Here is a 21404-nt window from a genome sequence, read left to right on the forward strand (position 1 = left end):
TTCACTCTACATGTTTATGTACAGGGTGGCGCACCTCATTCGCCTCGGTTTATTATACGAAAACGGAAAGATGTAGAAACAAAATATTTTATGGGTACATGCGGGGAGGTAATGTGCACAATTTAAAATTATTTTGAAATGTACAGGGTGTTTCAGAACTAAGATCCATACCAAAGTTATATTTTTTATTATGGTATACCCGGTATTTTATTTAATTTTTGGATTCTTGGGCCCAAAAAAAGTATTTATTATAAGGGTTAAATATGTTTAAAATCTTTGGTTTTTGAGATATTGAAAGATATTTGAATTTGCATGCTACAATAGAATAGATTATTAACACCCTGTACATTACTTTTCAGAATTAGTTCTTGTGCTGAGTTTAAAGGTAGAGAAATAAACTTTACAGAAAAATGTTATTCCTTCCTTAAATATACAGGGGTATCAAAAATTGATGGTCTATTTTAAATATTTATTTTACATAAAAACTTCGTTATTTCAAATGCAACACTATGTATTTTTTTAAATAAGTCGAAGCAGATTTAAATGCTCTTTCAAACTATATTAGGGTTTCCTATACCTATCTGGCTCAGATTTTGAATAAAAAGCGATTTTTCAATAAAACTGTAATCAAAATGGCTAGTGTTGTCATGGCAAGTTTCTAGTGACAGTTAGTAACTATTTTTAAAATCGAAATTAGATTATGGACTTATTTAAATTTATACCAGTTTACTTTTATTTAATTTACCTACAATAGTTTAATAAATAATATTTATTAAATATGTAAGTATTTATTATTCTATCAAGAAAAACGAAAATGTAGATCTTTGATTTATTTTACAATGACTTGTAGATATATGGATTTTCTATAAAAGAGCCAATTACGGTAAATTCATTTTCTTCACTTCCAACGACAGGTTTCTGCCTAATAGGTTTTTGATAAACCACACTACCAGGCGAAATAGGACAAGAAGTTTTTCAAAGAAGCTCTTATCAGGAAGATTCCTATTTGGATATCTTTGAGCATAAGCCCTTGAGGCCGAGAAGCAATTTTCCTCGCAAAATAATATCACTAGTAACATATCTATTCGTTCCGCCAGCAGATACTGCTTTATTTTTCTTGATAAAATAATGAATACTTACTTATTAAACTATTGCAGGTAAATTTAAGTAAACTGTTATAAATTATAAATAATAATGTCCATAAACTAATGTCGACTTTGAAAATAGTTACTAACTGTCACTAGAAAATTGCCATGGCGGCACCAGCCATCTTGATTACAATTTTATTTAAAAATCGCTTTTTATTCAGAATCTGAACTAGATAGGTATAGGAAACCCTAATATAGTTTGAAAGAGCATTTGAATCTGCTTCGATTTGTCTAAAAAATACAGGATGTTACATTTGAAATAACAAAATTTTTATATAAAATATATCCTTAAAATGGATCGGCAACTTTTGATGGCCCTGTATAAATTTAAGAAACCAATACCATTTTTCAGTAAAGTTTACTTCTCTACCTTTAAACTCAGCATAAGAATTAATTCTGAAAAGTAATGTACAGGGTGTTAATAGTCTATTCTATTTTAGCATGCAAATTTAAATATCTTTAAATATCTCAAAAACTAAAGATTTTAAACATATTTAACCCTTATAATAAAGGCCTTTTTTTGGGCCCAAGAATCCAAAACTGAAATAAAATACCGGGTGTTCCATAAGAAAAAATATAACTTTGGTATGGATCTTAGTTCTGAAACACCCTGTATATTTCAAAATAATTTTAAATTGTGCATTGTCTCCCCACATATACCCCTAAAATATTTTGTTTCTACATCTTTCCGTTTTCGTATAATCAACCGAGGCGAATGAGGTGCGCCACCCTGTATGTATATAATAAGACACTTGAATTTGTTGTAAATAGTCTTACCACGTCTTACATTGTTTATTTTAACGATCTAAAATAAAAAGTCACAGTAGGCGTAGAAATAGCATTAAAGTTCGGACACAGATTAACTTACAGATGTGGCACTTATTTCATCTAGCTGATAAACGCCGCCCTGACCTCGGACCTTTAATAGGACTATGGCGTTGTTACGTTTATTTTCGTTGTTTCTCGAATGCATTGTTGTCTTTTGTAAAAAAATGTATTCCCAATTGAAATAATACTTAATCTGTGGCACAACTTTTTTGTAGCGAATCATCATACGCATTCGCTTGTTTTAATTTCTCCGTCTGACTAATAAATCTGTGCTTCTGGATTGACTGTGTCTAATAGCTGTATTCTTGACAATGACAGCTTATTGTTATCTTTGAAACAGTCCATAAACTTATCATCGCCTCTCAATATCAACTCGAGAAATTAAGAACAGGTAATAGTAAAGTCCTAAATAAAATGTAATTTTTACGCCTACTGTAGCATCGTTTGTAATAAATCATAGTATAATATGAAACTAAAAATATTTTATCCTGATAGTGTAATCCACTATGCATTGAAAAACAGTTTAGTAATCTAGATTATATTAATTACTTTATATTTAAACCAAACTTTATCAGTCTACAGATAAATAAAAAACAATTATATTAGTACAGGACGAATTTTATTCAACAATTATTAATCATAACAAATTAGTAGAGTATATACTATATTATTATATATATAAAAAATCAACAACAAAAACAGAGTATAAGGATAAGAGGACACGGGATTGGAAAAATTACTGGAAGCCAATATGTACGGGAATATATCTGGAACAATTTTGAAATCGGTCCTGAGTATCTAATTTTTAAAAATGTCCTTTATCATATTTTCTACTAAAATAGTTACGATTACACGTGTTTTATGTACCCGATTTACTTAAACGTCAATTTGGTTTAAAATTGCCAATTTATACATTTTTAAAAATAAAGAAAAAATATTGCACAAGTTACTTGGTTATAGCTACAGCAGTGTAGTGAACTAAATGACTAGATAACATAGGTATATGGATTTACGTACTTACAAATTGAACAATGGCACTAAACATTTAAAATACTAGTGTTTAACTTATGCAAATATTACATTTCTTTGGTAATTTCATTAGGAAGTTCATACTGATATTAACAAACACCCTACATATCGTTGGCTTAGAATTACACAGTTGTATGAACATTGGTAGTTTCTGTTGTAACTACCAATGTTCAACAACTCTGAATACAACTCTGTGATTCTAAGCCAAGGATATGGAAAATTTTCTGTTACTTTTCTCCTAGGCCTTGTTTTATTTGAGGTAGTTTTACAGGATTTCTATAAAAATCTATGTAAAATAATCTATTTTATTCTCTATTATGGATATTATGTAACCTGATCCAATGGCGGATATAGAGGGGGGCCCATGGGACCAAGGCTCCCGCCCTGATCAAATTATTCAATAAAAAGACTTAAGAAGCCTCTGGGCTCAAGCGGGACGATGAAAAAGGGGTAGACCACACAAGAGCTGGAGAGATGGAATAGACAAGGAGCTGAAAAAACGAGAGCTCAAAGACGACCTCTGGCGACAGGGCATCGGAAGACGTCGAAGAATGTTTTGAAACCGATTGACATATATTATTATTCTCGCACTTATTACTTATTACGAATAATTAAGATGTGTAAATTTTAACAATGTAGTTGTCCAAGTAGCGTATATTTTTGTTATTAAATAATTCCATAAATGTGTTTATTTTTATTAGAAATAGTTCGGAATGAAATGAATGAATGTCCAAACACTCGTCAGAACAGCAGAAAGACGAGAAGAATTCAATTCAATCTTCGGTGAGAAGAGAGAAGAGGCACCTCAAGAAAAAGAAGTTGATGTGAAACTAGAAAATTATTGAAAATTAAACGCCATTGATTTATCGGAATTCTAGTCAGCCATATTGAAACCACCTCGCGGTCTCGCCAAGTCTGTAGATATACTATTTAATCTTTAAGACAAGGTATTCAAATAAGTGATAAATTATCGAAATTTGAACATAACCTGCACTATAGAAAGTTACATTATGAAACTGTTTTTAATAGTTTTATATCACTATAATAGAGAAATTATAAATTATTAATAATATCCAATTTTATTACAAAAGAAGTGTAATTTCTTGTCCTACATATTCTCCTCTACATTTCCTATAACGCTTGGTAGAAAAATAGCAGATATACGTATTTAAATCGAAATAGTTAATAATACGACCTTATTGATGTAATTTACTCCACATGGGCCCTTTTTGATTACAAATTCTGTAAAATAACAAAATTATCTTTGTGATTTTTCAAGGTTTAGTGCAAAATAAAAGTAGCGATAGAGAAAATCGTGCCTCTATGTAATGCAGGAAGGTAGAAAAGTAACAGAAAAGTCTTTAATGCATGCATTTGCGTTTTAGTTCAATATTTTTAATTCCCCAAATATAATGAGCATTCGTTTTAAGATCCATGATAAAAATATATGATATCTAAATTATCATGCAAATCCTTGAACAGCTAGAATAACAATTCAGGAGTTAACAATATAAAAATGAATTTCATGCCTTTAATTCAAATAAAAGGCCCTTTTTAGTAAAACGATTGTTGTATATTGCAAAGTAATTGCTGTGGCAATCAAACTTTAAATGATATGTATTCACAGTGTCTTTGTAAGTTTACTTCTTAGTGGAAGATAGTCGTGTTTCGTTGTGACACAACAAAGACCGTTCTTAAACTTAAAGTTAGTGTTGGAGAATGGGAAAATTCGGTTGAAAAGAGAAATGGTACATGTAATCAATCAACAGAAAGGAAAATAGATGGCAGAACATTTCAAAAAATCTTACATGTGCTCTGGGTGGTTCCTGATGCAGTCGATGAAGTCTAGCGGTGTCTTAACACCCGTACAAATTTTGTGGATTGCGGTGAAAAGGGGGAATCTGAAATAAAAACAATATTAGAGATGAGCAACAAACCGCAAACTGAGATTCAATCGCAACGATTTTAAAATCGCAACCTGCGATTGACTCTCATAAGAAACTGCGGCTACGATTTCTTCTATTGGCGAGTTTCAATTTAAGCAACCAATATTACTATAGATGCGAGTTGCGATTTTGCTGCGATTTGCGATTTTGCTGCGATTGTGATTTTGTAAATTAGGACCGTGATAACCTATCTACGAGTTTGCATTTTTAGGAGTTGCGATTTGCGATTTTGTTGCGAACGTAATTTTGTGGTCCATTGAAGCATTTTATAGTAGAGTGCAATTGAATTTGTTCTCTGATTTTATTTATTTATAGAGAAGATATTATTTTCTAGGGCCAAGATCAATAATATACCGGATGATTCTCAAGAGTGGTTCGCCCCTATAACTTTTTTATTTTGTCTAATAAAAAACGAGATTTGGTATGTTGGCATACAACATAAATTATGATTGATTGACGTATTCAATTCGTTTCGATCACTTCCTGTTTCACCGGAAATGACTACAACTTTTGATTTTTAAATGGCACCCTTGGTATTTTTTTTTACTTTATTCGATAGAAAATGACACTTTGAATAGAATGGCATATCATATGTGAACTTTTGACACTTACGCTTAAAAAATCGTATTTTAAATTGTAGCGTTTTATTTTTCTTTTTATAAAATTCCAAATTTTAATATTGCTGGCGCCATCTATTCGCTAGATGTTAAACTTCATTCAGTACAGGTAGCGGTTCCTTTCCATAAAAACAAATTTCATTCGGTATAGACGATAGAGTTCACTTAATAACGGAACGAAGGTGGTTCATGCTTCATGCATATTTAGAAAAAGCATTTTTTTACGAATAATTTGGCACCACACATTTCGAGTCGACTTGTCAAATTAAAAAAACTTAAAAACTAGACAACAGATTTAGATCTTAATTGTGATTAATAAAATTGTGTTTGTCTCATCAAGGAGGCCGAATTCGACAAAATATCAAGAGATTTTTGATATCGAAAGAAAGTCAGTGGCGCACGTTTTTTTTTGAAAAATTTCCAGCGATAACCCATATGCACGTCCCTGATGAATTTATAGAAACTTTTTTAACATTAAAATATATGTAGCACTTATAGTAACTTTTACCCTCAAAATTTAATTATAATCACTAAAAGTAATTGGAGAGAGTTATAATAAATCGAAAGAATATTAAGACTTCAACGCCCTGTAGCTACGAAACAAAGCAGAATCGGATCTAAGTTGATATAAAAAATAAATTTTATTTTTACGTGAGGAATCTCCCCACGAGAGATGGCACATGTTTTTTGAAACATCCTGTATAGTTTTAGAGGGTGTCCCAATATTCCGTAGACAGATTTACTACATATTTTTGGGACCAAAATAAGTTCAATGGACACAATTTACCTCTATACAAAAGTGCTTCGTTTGTCCGTTAGAGGGCAACAAACTTAAAAAAAACACATTTTTTAAGATATTTTAAGAACCGATATTCCGATTTGAAGAAAACATATGGGAAGGGTATACCACCAACTCTACATAAATTATTAGTTAATTAATACAGAGAAGACCAGGCTACTAGTAACATAGCAAGTTGCCGAATGAATTTACGTTTCCCCAATTTGCGTTCGTACTCGAGATTCACTGCCGGCTAGTCGGCTGGTCAGGCAGTGCGCAGTTGCAGTTGTGCTTGGACGGGTCGGTCGTGACAAACTAGGAATACGACGCGAGGAATGCCGAGTATTTATTATTTTCATTTTAAGTGTTTACCTTCACTTAAGGTAACATTTAAAATAAAAATACATAAATATTTATTATTTGAGTGTGTTTACAAGCCAAAACTAAAAATAAATAAATTCTCTAAACCCAAAAAAAACTAAAATATTACTCTAAATAAAAAAAAATATAACAAGTGTTCAAAAATACCATCTTCTTGTGCTAGACAGAAGCCTAGGCGGTCGTAAAATTCCCGTCTGACATTGGCTAACATATTAGGGTTAATAGTTTGGAAAGCCTCTCGTATTTTTACTTGAAGCTCATCCAGATTATTAGACCTATTATGACCATACACTCTGGATTTTACATAACCTCACAAAAAGAAATCATTGGGAGAAAGATCTGGTGATCTAGCGGGCCACAAAATAGTTCTATATCCACTAATTAAACGGTTGGGAAAAGTATTGTTCAAATATTCTTGATCAATACGGGCATTGTGGGCAGGGCAACCACCTCAGCAATTTGATTACTTGAAAACGCGGGATTTTGATCCGCGGGAGCATAAATGAACACTTGCTTTAACTCCTGTTCTTCATTAATTATTACATCAGGCTTTTTGTGTTTTTATGGGGACACGCACCCCTGTGTTTCAAAATTATTAATAACTCTTGATATAATAGGTAAAGATGGAATTGACCTGTTTACAAAAGCTTGTGGAAAAATTGTTTGTATATCCCGATAAGACCTATTTTCGAAATACCATTTTACAATTTGAATTTTCTCACGAACTTCGTGAAGATCCATTATTTTACTTAAAAAATAAAGTTTACACGAGAACTGTCGCGAGAATCTATGTATTCGTTTTGGCTATTAAAACACGAATAAATACAAATTCTGAAAAATTCTTATCACATATCTACCTATTTTTATTTTATCGCATTCTTTCGCCTGCTTTTTATCCGGCGGACGGGTATACGCTAATTCGTCCGGTTCTGCCTATGTTACTACTACGGTGCGGTGCACGGTGGTCCGGTCTGTATAATTAGTTAGTCAAGCGATAATTATACGTAACCCGAAGTTGTCCATCACGATAGCCGTACATGTAGCCCTAGCTTAACAATCTGCGCTTAAGATCTTTGTACACTTACTTCTCTTCCATGCCCTTATTCCTCAACATAAAGTTAACCTCCTCGGCAGTGAAAGGGCCCTGCAATTTCTGCCCGTTGAGCAACTCGTTCTCCAGCTCTTTGATGGACTTGCCCGTCTTGACGAAGGCCTCGCTCACCTTACGGTTACGGCCACCGTAACATGTGGTGATGAGATCGGCAACACCGCAACTCTCGAAGAAGGTGGACAGCTTGCCTCCGGGGTAGAACACGTCCACGAACTTGACCATTTCCATCAGGCCCAACCTGATGACGGCGGCCTTGGTGTTGTCACCGAGGCCGAGACCGTCTACGAAACCAGCGCCGCAAGCGACAATGTTCTGGAAAAAAAGGTAATAGGAAGATAAGAAGAGAATCATAATATACTCAATGTGAATCTATTTTAAATAAAACACCTACGAAAATCCTTAACTTCACAAATTTATTTTATTTTCTAAATGTTAAAATTCAACTATATTATTTTATATCAATTAAACTTTTAGTTTCATAATCGAGGGCGCGATTTTTAAATTCATTGTGGCCAACCATGGACATATTCGGCGCCGTGCTGACTAACTGGAATTTAAATTTCGCACTGAGCAATAATAATCCCCACTATATTGTATGGGAGCGAAACCTGAGTGCCGTACCGCCGACACATGAACGCATTAAACAAGTTGCAACAGAGACACCTTAGACAACTTTTAAGAATCAAATGGTTCCATCATGTCTCAAACGTATCGGTCCTTGAAAAAGCTAATTGCGAGAGTATTGGAGTCACGGTTACAAAATCCCGCTTAAGATGGGCTGGTCACATATGCAGAATGCAAGATAATCGCATACCAAAATCTCTGCTTACGGTGGGCTTGTAGACGTTAAGAGGAGGCCGGGTGGACAACTCAAAAAGTAGAAGGACATTTTTCACGAAAACTTAAAGGGGATTAACATGCAGAATGTGTGGGAAGAAGCAGCTCACAATACAACTCATTGAAGAAGAATTGTAAACTCAGTTAACAGCGACGACCAAAGTAAAGAAGCAACAAAGCAATGAGATTTTTGAATGTCCGGAGTGCGGTAGACACATAACATCACGTATCGGACTTTTCAGTTACAGAAAAGTTCATGAAAGAAAACGCCTTGCGTGACCATCTTCTGATGCGTGTCAAATACTCGACAGCGAGTAATGGCAGTATGTATGAATTACATATCAGCGACCCTGTATATGTCACTATGGCAGATTTCACATGACGTATGTCAAAATATTTTTTTGATAATTGGATATGCTGAAGGAATCTAGCAAAACACATTTCGCTATATAACTCAATAATGAAAAATGTTCTCACTTGTTACGAGTATTTTATCTTGGATAATTATATTTAAATTTTTTGACCACGAATTAAATCTGAGACAACTAAAGACTTTTGTTTGAAAAGTCAAGACAATCCCGTCTAAATCGGAACATCTGGGAACCCATTTTCCTTAAACTTAAATCTCTATCTCGATCTCTATAAAATGTGACATACCTTAAGAGCGCCACATATTTCAACAGTGTCCTCGTCATCTACGACGACTACTCTGAAGTAACTGGTCTGAATGATTTCCCTGAGCAGGGGACCTGCACTGGCATCCTTGCAGCCAATCGTGGTCTCGCAGAACATTTCGTCTGCGACTTCGTTGGCCAGGTTGGCGCCCATGAGCACCGAGCAGGGGATTTTCAGGTGCCTGGTGATGATGTGGGAGATGAGGTCGATACCGCCTCCTTCTGCTGTGTCGAAACCCTGAAACGAATATCGATAATTAGTTATGTTAAATATATTCAGCCGCGGTAATAAAAAAAACCTTACTGATGCGTTGAACAAGTTAAGATCTTTCTTGTTAGTATTTGTAAATAGGGTACTTTTATATAATATAACCAACAGATTTACACTTGAGGTGAAACTATTGTCACAAGATCAAGACAAGCGCTATTGTAGATGTTATTTTTGCAGTACAAAAAAAGTAGGAAGAGAAAATACAAATGAAGTCAATGCAGCAAATTTTTTATGTCTACTATACGTTATCGCTATGTGTAGTTGCATGGTAACACTGACAACTTTGAAGAAGGCATACCGTATGATGTATGATCGAAAAAAATGGCGTTCAGTTGGCTGAGAAATGATGATCGATGACATTTCCCAAATAAATTTACATATAAAATGACAGCGGTCTTCATCATCATATTGTATTCTTGTAATGGCGCGCTCAGGCGACTCGTGTACTTGGCAAATAATTGTGATTGGTACACAGGGTCCGGCGGGTGCGTCGGGCATCTATACAAAATATCTAAGTTATTTATTATAGGAGGCTACTACGCACTAACGCCGGACCCTGTATGCCAATCACAATTAATTGCCAAGTACACGAGTCGTCAGAATGCGCATTAATATTAGTTTTGTTGGTAAAAACTTGCAGTACTGATGGTATTCATTTATTATACCGGGTGCGTCCCAAAAGTGGCTCACCCCCTATAACTTTTTTATTTTTTCAGATAAAAAAACCAGATATGGTATGTTAGTATATGACATAAATCAGAATTGATTGACGTACTTAATTCCTTTCAGCCACTTCCTGTTTCTCGGGAAATGACTATAACTTTTGATTTTTAATTGGCACCCTCGGTATATTTTTACTTTATTCGATAGAAAATGACACTCTGAATAGAATGACATATCATATGTCAACTTTTGACATTTTCGCTTAAAACAACATTGTATTTTAAATTTCAATCTAGAGTGCCATGATTGTGTTAAAAACACTAATTTTTAATCCAGGAGCCTTGCAAAAAATAGATTTGATCATCTAATGCTTTTAGTATCTTGTCTTGGCCATTTAAAAAATGTACAAATCATATCTCATTTTTTTTTCAAATAGAACAAGGGTGGCCCATTAGCATATTTGAAAACAGCATTTTTTGCGAATAATTTGGTACCAAACTCTTGGTTGTGTTTCAAATATATATATATATATATATATATATATATATATATATATATATATATATATATATATATATATATATATATATATAGCATTTTGTCCTGATCTATAATAATTCATATTTTGATTGAGGATTATCATTTTAATTTGTTTTGTATAGTTCCAGGGAAATTAATAAATAAAAAAATGTTTTTGCAGAATTTTATAAAAAAATAAAAATTCATCCTGAAATCAAAATGGATATCCTGGAGTCAGAACAACACTCGGTGTTTACTACAGTTGGTTTGTACTAATCTTATTATAAATAATATCGTAATTGTAAATTGTACATGGGTGCTCAAAAGTGTTAAAAATTAAGTTAATCCATCTCTTTTTAAAAGAAACGCATATTATTTTTATTTTAGAAACATAATTAAAAAATGAACATTGCTTATTTGTATCTGAAGAATATTTAAATGATTTTGCAGATAATATATTTGTATATAGTATAGCATGGGCTAGTTGATATATAAAATTTTTAAATCAATTAATGAATAAATTAATCTCTTAATTATTTTCTCAATTAATAAAACGATAACCTGATAAAACAGATACTTGATGTTATAGGCGTATTGCCAAAATCGAATATTTATTATATCAATATATTAGGTATAGGTTCACGCCAATGAAAAAGACTCAGTCATTATAAAAAAATATACTAGAAAGTTCTATAACTTTTAAACACTTTTTTAGAAAAAAACAAACTTAAATTTACCGAACGAAAGTAATTTTATTCGTAATATAATAATTGTTTTTTTTTTCTAGGGATAATGAAAATAGAAATATTTTTTAAGGCGTTAAACGTGGAAATTTATTATAAACAAAGCAATTAGCCAGATTAGCCTAATAATAATAATAAATCAAATGTTACCTTACAATTTAAATAAATGTAAAACTAATGTACTGTTCATTATTCATTTTATATTAAGTCTGAATTTATTAAGAATGATAATGTTTATGGTACGTAATAGTCTAGGTAAAACGTTAATTATCCAATTTTTTATAATATAACAAAATTATATACTCATACTAATTCACTTTTATAGTAATGTACCGTAGTATGGTTATGAGTACCGCGTCAGGCTGATTTTTAAACGACGCGACGATCGAAAATGACGGCTATCATAATTTCCAAGCCAGCCCTGACGCCGTTTTTTGGATCATATCGTACTTGATGTATGAATTTATAATGGATTTAATATCTATGTGGAATATTCATATGAAATTATATTCATTACATAGAATAGCATAATTTATTTTTGTCCATACTAATTTTCTGTTCTGAATAACTAAAATATTCAAAATTTCAAAATATTTCCTTTATTCATTATTGTTGACAGGTTAATAACTTTTGTATTTTGATTAGTAATAATAAAATTTATATTATTCATTATAAATTTTAATGGATTAATTCAAGTACAATAAAAATAGAAACCAATTTCCTACAACTTTCTTACTTCCTCTTTATTAGATTGTCTGACATTGATCAATATATTAGCTTCGTTATGTTATTGTTCATTGTAAAACAAATCTATTTATATCTTTGTTTTTTCAATCTAATATGCTATACAGAGAGTATAATAGTTTGTTTGTAGCCGAGATATCAAGTGCACGGGATCAAAAGATAATAGGTAGATCTTATATGTATACCGGGTGCGTCAACAGTAACTCACTCCTATAACTTTTATATTTTTTCAGATAAAATAACAATATTTGGTTTGTAAGTATATGACATAAATTAGGATTGACTGACATATTCAATTGTTTTCGGTCGCTTCCGGTTTTACCGGAAATGAGTACAACTTTTCATTTTTAAATGGTACCCTCGGTTCATAACGACAATTTGACTCGAAATACCAAGTGTGTGGTATCAAATTATTCGTAAAAACATGCTTTTTCCAAATATGCTAATGAGCCACCCTCGTTCCATTTGAAAAAATTGATATATGATAAAAAAATCGATTTGGGCATCTTTTAACCGGCCAGGACAAGACACTAAAAACATTAGACGATCCATCATATATTTCCAAAGCTCCTTGATTAAAAATTAGTATTTTTAACACAGCCATGGCACTCTAGATTGAAATTAAAAATACAACTTTGTTTTAGGCAAAAATGTCAAAAGTTGACATATGATATGTCAATCTATTCAGACTGTCATTTTCTATCGAATAAAGTAAAAAAATACCGAGGGTGCTATTTAAAAATCAAAAGTCGTAGTCATTTCCGGTGAAATAGGAAGTGGCCAAAATAAAATTCAATATGTCAATCAATCCATGTCAACAATATGTCAATCAATTTATGTCATATACTAACATACCAAATCTCGGGTTTTTATCTGAAAAAATAAAAAAGTTATAGGGGCCACTTTTGAGACGCACCCAGTATAAAATATAATTTAATATGCAATCATAATACGCCGTTTTATGCTGCAGTTAATTACATGCATGCTTTCCTTGCAGATTCTTCTTTCATTTGTGCATACGTGTTTCGCTGTTGTGCTATTTGGTGGCAGTTTGTGCCTACTTGTTTTCTCATATGTCTCATATTAAATTAGCTTTTTTTAATTAATTATTAAATTAGTGTTTCACTTTATCTCTTAGCATTTTTGTTATCTTTGGTGTCTCATTATTATTCCAATTATACATCGCTCCAAAGACCTTTATGCTATCTGGAGTGTCCTTGTGTATAAATGCCCAAGTGTCACACACCTGTCTATTGTTGGCTATGCGGGCCCAAGTTATCCCTGCTAATTTCTTAATATCATGGTCCTATCTCAGGTTTGATCTTCTTCTAGGCATCGTGGGTACCATGCTGTAATTTTTGTGGTCCATGTGTTGTCCTGGGTCCTTCGCTTGTCAGGTGCCCTGCCGATTGCCATTTGAGCGATTTGATTCTGTTGATGACATGGGTTTTTTGTCGTATTCACTCTGTTCCTTTACGGTCTTCCTCGGTTATTCCCAGCATATTTCGTCCCATTGAGCGGTGTGCGACGTGTAGTTTCCTTATAATGTCCGTTTAAGTGTCCAGATAGATTCGCGGATGAAACAGTCTTAGTTGCCAATAGTCTTAAAAAACTAGAAGCACAAATTAACGAACTAAATACAACCAGCAAAATTGGGTCTCAAAATGAATTTAGCAAAGACTAAAGTAATGTAGGTACAACGACCTAGTAAACAGAAATGACATTCTAATAAAAAATACAACACAGGAAATTAAACGACATATAATTGAAAAAAAAGTAAATCCAACATAGAATGGGATTAAATATTTGATCACCGAGAGTGCTTTGTATTATGACAGTTGAACAAAGGTTAAGAGAAATTGTATTAGGTTTCTTTTAAAACAAAACAAAATCAAACAACGCTTTTTTAATGTCAAAGCCTACTTGATCATACAACTTTTTGAATGTATAATGTATGTGTGTTAACAAATCATTACAAGTTAATTTTGCAATCCAGCATGTGTGAAATAAAATATGTTTTATTAAATATTTATTTACTTATTCGTTCATAATTGCCCTAGATATATATTTTTTATAAATAATAATTAATTAGCTTTTGAAGTCATTACACTACACTGTACTCACTAAATATAAATAAAGACGATATTATCATATTGCCATATTGCAAATTTCAACTCTCAGACTCGTAGACCTTAAAGATTCTATACATACTGTCACACATAAAGGCCACACCATATGGAATCTTTTAATTATTAGTTTGGGTGAAATTTGACTTTGGAATAGGTTTGTGCTTTAACATTAAAGAAAACAAAAGAAAGAAATGGCTCAAAAATGGGTAATAATTTTTAAAAACTATATGAAAAGGTGTTTTTTTATAAAACTTACATAAATATATCAATTTTCAGACATCTAGTTGAAATATTTTTTGGAATTTAATATGAAATCGTAAAATGACAAATATTTTTGGAATTTACGTGAATACCATGTTTGATTATTTATACAGGGTGGCGCACCTCATCCGCCTCGGTTGATTATACGAAAACGGAAAGATGTAGAAACAAAATATTTTATGGGTGTATGTGGAGAGCCAATGTGCGCAATTTAAAATTATTTTGAAATATACAGGGTGTCTCAGAACTAAGATCCATACCAAAGTTATATTTTTTCTTACGGAACACCCGGTATTTTATTTCATTTTTGGATTCTTAAGCCCAAAAAAAGGCATTTATTATAAGGGTTAAATATGTTTAAAATCATTGGTTTTTGAGATATTTAAAGATATTTAAATATGCATGCTACAAGAGAATTGATTATCGATACCCTATACATTACTTTTCAGAATTAATTCTTGTGCTGAGTTTAAAGGCAAAGAAATAAACTTTACTGAAAAATGTTATTGCTTCCTTAAATTTATACAGGGGTACCAAAAATGAGTGATCTATTTTAAGGATTTATTTTACATAAAAACTTTGTTATTTCAAATGCAACACCCTCTATTTTTTTATATGAATCGAAGCAGATTCAAATGCTCTTTCAAACTATATTAGGGTTTCCTATACCTATCTATCTCAGATTTTGAGTAAAAAGCGATTTTTAAATAAAATGGCAATCAAGATGGCTGGTATCGCCACGGCAATTTTCTAGTGACAGTAACTATTTTCAAAATCGACATTAGTTTATAGACTTTATTTAAATCTATACTAGTTTACTTTTATTTAATTGACCTACAGTAGTTTAATAAATAATATTTATTAATATGTATTTATTATTCTATCAAGAAAAACGAAGAAGTAGTTCTTTGTTTTATTTTACGATAACTTGTAGATATATGAATTTTTTATAAAAGAGCCAATTACGGCAAATTCAATTTCTTCACTTCCAACGACAGGTTTCTGCCTAATAGGTTTTTTATAAACTACACTACCAATTCTGTGAAATAGGAAATAGGACAAGCAGTTTTTCAAAGGAACGCTTATCAGGAAGATTCCTATTTGGATATCTTTGAGCATTAGCTCTTGAGGCCAAGAAATAATTTTCCTCACAAAATAAAATTCCTAGAATGTCCATTCGTTCTACCAGCAGATATGGCTTTATTTTTCTTCGTAAAATAAAGAATACTTACTTATTAAACTATTGTGGGTAAATTTTAGTAAACTGTTTAAATAATAATGTCCGTACACTAATGTCGATTTTGAAAAAATAGTTACTAACTGTCACTAGAAAATTGCCATGTCGTACCAGCCATCTTGATTGTCATTTTATTTAAAAATCGCTTTTTATTCAAAATCTGAGATAGATAGGTATAGGAAACCCTAATACAGTTTGAAAGAGCATTTGAATCTGCTTAGATTTATTTAAAAAAATACAGGGTGTTGCATTTGAAATAACAAAGTTTTTATGTAAAATAAATCCTTAAAATATATTACTAATTTTTGGTACCCCTGTATAAATTTAAGGAAACAATAACATTTTCTAGTAAAGTTTATTTCTTTACCTTTAAACTCAGCACAATAATTAATTCTGAAAAGTAATGTACATGGTGTTGATAATCAATTCTCTTGTAGCATGCATATTTAAATATCATTGCAATCAAGAACGAAATTGCAACCAAATTAACAGAAGTACCTATTGGTGTCTCCGAACGCCTTATGACCCTAAGGTATCCCATATCAGACAAAACTTACGTCAACATCATTAGTGCCTACGCTCCCACCCTAGACGCTAAAACTGAGGATAAGGATAAATTTTACCAAACTCTACAAAATGCTCTCCAACGAATTCCGAAGAACGAGCGAATTATCTTGCTAGGGACTTTAACGCCCGTGTCGGTAAACAACAGGAAATATGGCCTGACGTATTGGGAAAACATGGTATGGGAAACGTAAATAGCAATGGTGAACGCTTATTAACAACATGCACAGAGTATAATCTTTGCATCACCAATACGTGGTTCATGTTGAAGGACAAGTTTAAAGGTACCTGGAAACATCCCAGATCAGGCCACTGGCATCAATTGGACCACGTAATCGTTCGAAGGACGCATCTAAAAGATGTTAGACTCACAAAAGCCAGAATAGATGCCGAATGCGGCACTGACCACCGACTTTTAATTTCAAAAATGAAAATCCAGTTAAAACCCAAACATCCACACTGTAAAAAACAAAACAACATGACCAGATTGAACGTACGGGGTCTAGAGAACAACAATACCGCCGACGCCCTCCGGGAAGCCATCAAAGAATCACTTCCACCGATAACTTCAATCTCAATATTGGAAGCTGAACAAGGCTGGACACAATTAAGGGATGCGATTCATAAAACCAGCGAAGCTGTTCTGGGAAAGTCCAACAAAAAGAAACAACCAGACTGGTTTAACGAAAATCAACCTAATATACAGGCTTTGTTGGAACAAAAGTATAGAGCACATCAAGCAGTTACTGCAAATCCACACAACCCAAGGCTGGTAGACAACTTTAAAGTAGCCAACAACACGCTTCGGAGAAACTACGTCAACTAAAAGATAACTGGTGATCACAGAAAGCTAATCAGATTCAAGAGTACGCCACGCATCACGATTACCGTAAATTCTTCGAGGCTGTAAAAGAAGTGTACGGCCCAACCAAGAAGGCAAGCTGCCCAATCATGGCACAAAATGGCGAACTTCTAAAGAGGAAGAGCAAATCAGAAACCGCTGGAAAGAGCATTACAGCCATATCCTTAACCAAGAAAATATCCCCAATATGGAAGCGCTAAACACAATACCTCAGTATAACAGCCTCGATGTATTACATATCCCAATAACAGAACAGGAAATAAAGGCCTCCATAAAACAGCTTAAAACAACAAATCAGCTGGCTGTGACGCGATTCCGGCGGAAATCTATAAGTGTGCAAGTAAAGAACTTATTGGTCATCTTAAGGCTCTCTTCGATGTCATATGGGAAAGCGGAGAGGTACCTCAGGACTTTTGCAACGCAAATATAGTGAATATATTTAAGAACAAAGGAAGTGCATCAGACTGCGGAAACTACCGGGGAATTTCACTCTTGGCTATCGGCGGAAAAATTCTTGCAAAAATTATGTCAAACCGCCTGCACCCACATATAGAAAAAATCCTTCCAGAATCGCAAACGGGTTTTCGCACTAACCGCGGCACCGTCGATTCCATATTTTCTATCCGCCAACTACAGGAAAAAGTAAAAGAACAGCAGTCTAAACTTTATGTTGCCTTCATCGACCTAACAAAAGCCTTCGACTCTGTGAACAGAGATGCACTTTGGGCAATTATGAAAAAGTTCGGAGTACCCAACAAATTTCTTACAGTGTGTAAAGCCTCCATAACAACAACCAGTCAAGAGTGTCACATCACGGATCACTAAGCGATCCCTTCCTGACAAATACAGGAGTTAGGCAGGGATGTGTCTTAGCGCCTCCTATTCAACATATTCATGGCAGCGCTCTCCATTATAGTGGACAGCAAACTGCAGGAGAGAGGATTGGGCATTAGATACAGATATGATGGCGGTCTGTCAACATAAAAAGACTCAGGGCAAAAACACGTACAAAATTCATCACAGAACTTCAATACGCTGACGATTGCGCTCTAGTTGCAAAAACTGTACAGCAATTACAAGAAATGTTGAACACATATACCTGGGCATACGAGGCTTTGGGCCTTAAGCTAAACATCGACAAAACTAAAATCATGTGCACTCCTCCGGAAGATCACAACAATGCTATAAAAATCGGAGAAGAGCTACTGGAATATGTAGCGGAATTCAATTATCTCGGCAGTTTGATTTCGGAAAAGGCCAATATCGACTCTGAAATTCAGCACAGGATTAGCAGCGCTTCAAGAGCATTCTGGAAATTAAAAGACAGGGTTTTTTACAACCATGACCTGAGCACAAAAACGAAACTTGCAGTGTACCGAGCAATAATAATCCCCACCATGTTATATGGGAGCGAAACCTGGGTGCCGTACCGCCGACACATGAACGCATTAAACAAGTTGCAACAGAGACACCTTAGACAACTCTTAAGAATTAAATGGTTCCATCACGTCTCAAACGTATCGGTTCTTGAAAAAGCTAACTGCGAGAGTATTGAAGTCATGGTTACAAAATCCCGATTAAGATGGGCTGGTCACGTATGCAGAATGCAAGAAAACCGCATACCAAAATCACTGCTTTACGGTGAGCTTGTAGACGGTAAGAGGAGGCCAGGTGGACAACTCAAAAGGTACAAGGACATTTTCCACGAAAACTTAAAGGGGATTAATGTGCAGAATGAGTGGGAAGTAGCAGCTCACAATAGAACTCAATGGAGAAGAATTGTAAACTCAGTTAACAGCGAGAACCAAAAAGTTAAGAGGCAACAAAGCAATGAGATTTTTGAATGTCCGGAGTGCGGTAGACAAATAACATCACGTATTGGGCTTTTCAGTCACAGAAAGGCTCATGAAAGAAAACGCCTTGCGTGACCATCTTCTGATGCGTGTCAAATACTCGTCAGCGAGTAATGGCAGTATAGTAGTATTTAAATATCTTTAAATATCTCAAAAACCAATGATTTTAAACATATTTAACCCTTATAATAAATGCCTTTTTTGGGCCCAAGAATCCAACAATGAAATAAAATACCGGGTGTTCCATAAGAAAAAATATAACTTTGGTATGGATCTTAGTTCTGAGACACCCTGTATATTTCAAAATAATTTTAAATTATGCACATTGCCTCCCCACATATACCCATAAAATATTTTGTTTCTACATCTTTCCGTTTTCTTATACGAAAACGGAAAGATGTCAACCGAGGCGAATGAGGTGCGCCACCCTGTATAATATGGGTTATTCAGATTGAGATAGACTAAATAACCTAAATTATATAAATAGCAGCTAGCATAGAGTACCTATGGAAGAAACTCAATCACATTCAAATCTAGAATGCCACTATCTAATAAAGAAAACATTCGACCAATGTGTACTACCAGCCATGACCTATGCATGCGAAACTTGGACACATAAAGCGGACATTATAAGGAAACTGTAGGTCGCACAACACTCAGTAGAACGAAATATGCAGAAAGAGGAATAACCAAGAAAGACTGTAAAAGAATAGAGTGGATACGACAAAAACCCCGGGTAATAGATGTCATCTACAAAATCAAATCTCTCAAGTGGCAATGGGCAGGACACCTGGCAAGAAGGACGCACAACAGATAAATCACAAAGATTACAGCATGGTACCCACGAGGAATTAAGAGACCTAGAAGAAGACCAAACCTAAGACGGGACCATGATATTATGAAATTAGCAGGAATCACAACTACAAAGAGAGTATCTAAATATGTGAGGGATGCTACACCATAATTGCAAATGGTTGAATAAGCTGAAGATGATGATGTTGATGATGATGATATAAGTCGAAAACGTCTATTGAATAGAAGCCTGCAACAATTAACAGTTTTTGTGTAACTAGAGATGAAAATCAACAAACTTAATTTAAATTTTGCTAACGGAATATTAAGATACGAATTAATTATTGAAGTGGTAGACAGGCAAGACTTAGCTGCTTGATTCTAGGAAATTTTTAATGTATGACTCCTTTAATGAAGTACATACTTTTTTCACAATCTTTAATTCAAGTTCTTTTCTAACGTTCAAGTTCATTTAAAGTGTTTTTGTATCCTATTTAGATACTTACAAATCTGAGTCTTTTAAGTTATTTTTTATTTGTTGGGATGTACCTACTTTCTTTTTTAAATATTTTTACTTATATGAACTTCTACTATTATACAGGGTTGTTCACCACATACGACACGGAGTATTGTAGCCAAACGATTAGATTTTTACAAATTCTAAGTTTTGGGTTCGTTGAAGGACTATTAGAGCTACAATTTAAAAATAATTTTACAAGATATAGAGTGTCACAAATAAGTAAAAAATGTTATAGTTGTATTTTTTTAAATGGGTCACCCTGTATATTATTCTATTTATAGATTCTGCGATTGAAATAAAGGTAAAAATTTGATTAAGATTTATCACACTTAAACCTTACCGTTTATGAAATATTTTTAATTTTGTGAAATTGCAGTAAAAAAATTAAGGCCTCGTTTCTCGCGGACGAAACAGTCTTAGTTGCCAATAGTCTTAAAAAACTAGAAGCACAAATTAACGAACTAAATACAACCAGCAAAATTGGGTCTCAAAATGAATTTAGCAAAGACTAAAGTAATGTAGGTACAACGACCTAGTAAACAGAAATGACATTCTAATAAAAAAATACAACACAGGAAATTAAACGACATATAATTGAAAAAAAGTAAATCCAACATAGAATGGGATTAAATATTTGATCACCGAGAGTGCTTTGTATTATGACAGTTGAACAAAGGTTAAGAGAAATTGTATTAGGTTTCTTTTTAAAACAAAACAAAATCAAACAACGCTTTTTTAATGTCAAAGCCTACTTGATCATACAACTTTTTGAATGTATAATGTATGTGTGTTAACAAATCATTACAAGTTAATTTTGCAATCCAGCATGTGTGAAATAAAATATGTTTTATTAAATATTTATTTACTTATTCGTTCATAATTGCCCTAGATATATAT

The 21404-nt window shown here is 33.3% G+C and overlaps 1 protein-coding gene across 3 annotated transcripts in view; it reads right to left on the reverse strand.

Annotated features, from left to right (window-relative positions):
- The window catches only part of LOC115881347 (glycerol-3-phosphate dehydrogenase [NAD(+)], cytoplasmic), a 46538-nt gene that overhangs the window by 2766 nt on the left and 22368 nt on the right, over nt 1-21404 (reverse strand). For 2 of the 3 annotated variants that reach the window (XM_030898794.1, XM_030898792.1), the window contains exons 4-6: nt 9333-9587; nt 7813-8150; nt 4814-4906 (exon numbers count right to left, since the gene is read on the reverse strand). In XM_030898794.1, coding sequence (XP_030754654.1) covers nt 4814-4906; nt 7813-8150; nt 9333-9587 — 686 coding nt within the window. Of the gene's footprint in view, nt 1-2573; nt 2744-4813; nt 4907-7812; nt 8151-9332; nt 9588-21404 lie in introns of those variants that run through there. The other variant, XM_030898793.1, reaches the window with a different exon arrangement.

Source organism: Sitophilus oryzae, unplaced genomic scaffold, assembly GCF_002938485.1.
Source record: "Sitophilus oryzae breed Bouriz unplaced genomic scaffold, Soryzae_2.0 scaffold_1716_pilon_pilon, whole genome shotgun sequence".
Lineage (NCBI taxonomy): Eukaryota > Metazoa > Arthropoda > Insecta > Coleoptera > Curculionidae > Sitophilus > Sitophilus oryzae.